The 3,630-nt window shown below is 44.0% G+C and overlaps 1 protein-coding gene across 1 annotated transcript; it reads left to right on the top strand.

The window, feature by feature from the left end:
- The first annotated feature begins 1,614 nt into the window (after positions 1-1,614).
- On the top strand, positions 1,615-2,373 carry LOC119727345 (tigger transposable element-derived protein 6-like). The gene has a single exon (XM_038199198.1). The coding sequence runs from the start codon at positions 1,615-1,617 to the stop codon at positions 2,371-2,373; it is 759 nt and encodes a 252-aa protein (XP_038055126.1).
- Positions 2,374-3,630: the final 1,257 nt, after the last annotated feature.

The following is a 3,630-nucleotide window of genomic DNA, read 5'->3' as shown; positions in this document are numbered from 1 at the left end:
ACAATGTACTCTGGCTACCCACAAATCTCACACCATAAATGCCAAATGTTCATGAGAAGTGTGTTTTTTTCGCTCTCTTCCAGACACAAATATTCGCAACTTCGGACAATGAATAACCAAACTAAATTCGAGGAGTGCTTCAAGAAGACGAGGCTGACCAGAAGTCAACTACATTCTACAACACACTGCACAAAGCCACACCATCATGCTTCACAACAAAGAGCAACCGTGGACGACTCATACCAGTTGCGGTTCTACGGGGGTCTTACCACCCCCCCCCCCCCCCCCGGATAAAAATAGACAAAAATTAAAAAATGGAAGTAACTAAATGTTAGGTGATGTCGCATGCGAACTGTCCCCCCCCCCCCCCCCCCCCAATTTAAAAAAAAAAATAGTTGCAAGAGGGAGCATTTGTACACTATTCGGTAATATAGTGTGCATGATTGCAGGATTTTATCAGTGCTCCCAACTGAAAATACTGTACGAGCGCCCCACCCCCATTGACTTTCGGTGGCCTAAGTGTCTGGAGAAAAAAACCTGGTCATTTCAGCCCACCTCCCTGCAAAATCCACCCCCCTAGCCACCCTAAAATATAGGCTCTAGAACCGCGACTGAATCATACGTAAACAACAGGTGGCCTTCCACCACAAAAAACAATTATTGTGGAAGTTGCTCAGAAACAAGGGGAAAAAAGCCATAATAACTGAACAAAATAACTACTATCATGGTATCTATCTATCATGGTATCTATCACTACTATCATGCGACATAGTATACAGTGTTTAAATGTCGGTGAAGGGCAAAACCCAATTTGATTTACATCACCCAATGCAAATTCCATCTTATAATAGTTTATGCGGTACCCGCTGCTATGTACATCAGATTCGAACCAGCCAACCGATCCCGTTAGCTCGGTGGTCGAGTGGTAAGACATCTGCACTAGAAAGCAGGAGGACATGGGTTCGAGTCCCACCCGAGTGTTTTTTTTTCAAACTTTCACTCGGGAGGTAATACACTGAGTATACAGTGTTTATACGTCGGTCCAAGGGCAAAACCCAATTTGATTTATCATGGTCGCGTTGAACATAAAATCCAACCCCAAAACATGGTAATCATACACGAAACTCAATAATTGATGTCCTTGGCATCAACCAATCAAATTGATAGCTGATGCCCATGGGCATCGCCAGGATTTTTTCTAGAGGGGAAAAGCACATCCCTCCCCAGCATATTATCGATTTATCATTTTTTGAGGGTGGGCAGGGACATTGCCTCCACCTCCCCAACCCATTTAATTAACAGTAATAGGACTTTGCGCATCTTTTTATTTCCTTTTTATCCTCCTTTTTCCCCCTACTTTTCGGTGTGTGGGGGGGGGGGGGGGGGGGAAGCGCCCCTTCCTTGCCTACCCCCTCCCGACACCCATGCTGATCCCATCAACAACCAATTCCTATCAGTTACAGCAGACATCCCCCGGCTCGACTGTGCACCATCTATTTGCCTACTCTGTCACTTTGCCCTCAATTTTCCCCTGGAAAATCTACAAGGAACTTCGAAAGGTCAATGTCCACAATGCTGTTGGCCCAAATAGTACGTGCCAACCGCAAGGCGTAGATGGTATCTGATCTATTCACTGAGTGGGTTCGCCGTCTAGACAAGAAGTACACCAGGCAGAAACGGAAAGTTCTTCTTTTCGTAGACAGCTGCGCAGCCCATCCGAAAGTCCCCCACCTAAACTCCATCACCCTTCAGTTCCTGCCACCGAACACGACATCACAGCTTCAGCCTATGGACCAAGGTGTGATAATGAACATGAAGGTTCATTACCGTCGCAAGCTGCTACAGAGTCTTCTCAATGCCTACGACGCCGGGGAAACACCTCAGCCCATCAACGTCTTGCTGGCCATCAATATGGTTCACACAGATTGTATCGCCAACTGCTTCCGTAAAGCAGGCTTCGAGCCAGTACGAGCACCACAACCACGATTCCTAGATAATATCTGGGAACGTCTGGCTCTCTACATGAACCTACCCAACACTTTCCAAGAGTATGCAACTGTGGATACAGATCTTCAGGTGACAGACGAGCCAAGTGATGAGGAGATTGCAGCGGAGATAACAGCGGAGAGAGCAGGCGATGGTCCAGATGACGACGAGGAGGAGGAGACGGCGGAAGCAGAGGAGGCCCAGAAAGAACAACTAACTGTCCGGCAGTGCATCAACATGATGACTCAAGTGCAACACTTCCTTTGCACTCGGGCCAACATGACAGATGAGGTCTACCACAACGCAGCTGGCATCATGGACTACCTGTCAGAGGAGCAGCTTGGGACGAGCATCCAGGGGAGAATCACCGACTTTTTCCAGAAGTAAACAATGCAGCAGCAAAGTTATTAACAAAAAATAAAGTTTAAAACATACCGTGGTCCCCGCCCCCAAAAAAGGTTATTCCGGAGAATTAAAAAATCAAAATCTTTAAATAAATAAAGAACCCCTCCCCGCCGAAAAAAAATCCCAATGAAAACAGGTTTCCAAGAACTTCAAAAGCCCCACCACATATACATTGTACAAATGTTAATCCCAAATTATTACTTTTGTTTATGTATTATTATTAACTTAAAAGAATCCCTCCAGAGAAACAATAATCACCAATTGCTGTAAAAAGTCAAAGTTCAATTACACATGGAGACACTTAAACCCGGAAATAATATTAGCGCCCTCTCTTGCCCGATTCCAGCAAATGCAAAACAAAAGCAAAATGTCACTTGGCACGAATTTGCGCTATAGTTAACCAAAATAATTACAATTTCAAAGAATCCCTTCAGAAACAATAATACCCAATTGCTCCAAAAAGTCAACAACAAAAAGTAAGAGTCGACTGTATTCCCCCTGTGCTTGATTCACGAGTTCCTTTTGTGAACTGATTATTCCAATATGTGACATCATCAATCAATCATTTGACAAAGGCAGCCTCCTATCACAGTGGAAACAAAGCCGTAGTCATCCCAGTTCCCAACTAATCAACCTACCATCAATAAACTCAGACCAATTTCACTCACTGACTACTTGGCTAAAGTTGCAGAAAACTTTGTTATCAAATGCATCCTACCAGCATGACCCTCAACGGTTTGGGAACAAAAAGGGTGTTTCAGCTACTCACTACCTGACTAATGTAATGGACACTTTGGCTCGTAATGCTGACACTATTTACACTTGTGGCGACAGACTACAGCAATGCGTTTGACAGAGTAGATCATACAATTCTTATCACCAAGCTGTTGAACTTATTTTGGTTTTCTTTGGTTTCCGGAGATGGATTAGATATCGAACTCCTCTTACAGTGGGAACGAGATGTTGCATCTTTTAAGGACATCACTTACCCTGGACCAGGAACTCTGCACCGGGAGAATCTTGGACAACACAGAGTCTTGGACAACACTGGGATGATGAAGACTACATCATATTGGCCAATTTAAAGAGGGAGCTTGATCTTGGGTGCTTTCTCAATTTATAAAATAAATCTTTAAATGCCTGTTCTCAAGTCACCTTGACCATCTTTTTGGTTTGTAGTTTAGCCATTGTACCAGTAGATTACATGCCTATAATTCAATCAGATGAAATTACATTATA

This window comes from Patiria miniata, unplaced genomic scaffold (assembly GCF_015706575.1).
Source record: "Patiria miniata isolate m_02_andy unplaced genomic scaffold, ASM1570657v1 HiC_scaffold_20, whole genome shotgun sequence".
Lineage (NCBI taxonomy): Eukaryota > Metazoa > Echinodermata > Asteroidea > Valvatida > Asterinidae > Patiria > Patiria miniata.
The sequence above is the reverse complement of the archived record's forward strand: the minus strand, read 5'-3'. Positions and strand labels throughout refer to the sequence as shown.

Bases quoted from the DNA above. Each gene is read 5' to 3' on its own strand.
- LOC119727345 (XM_038199198.1), top strand. From the start codon at position 1,615: ATGGTATCTGATCTATTCACTGAGTGGGTTCGCCGTCTAGACAAGAAG.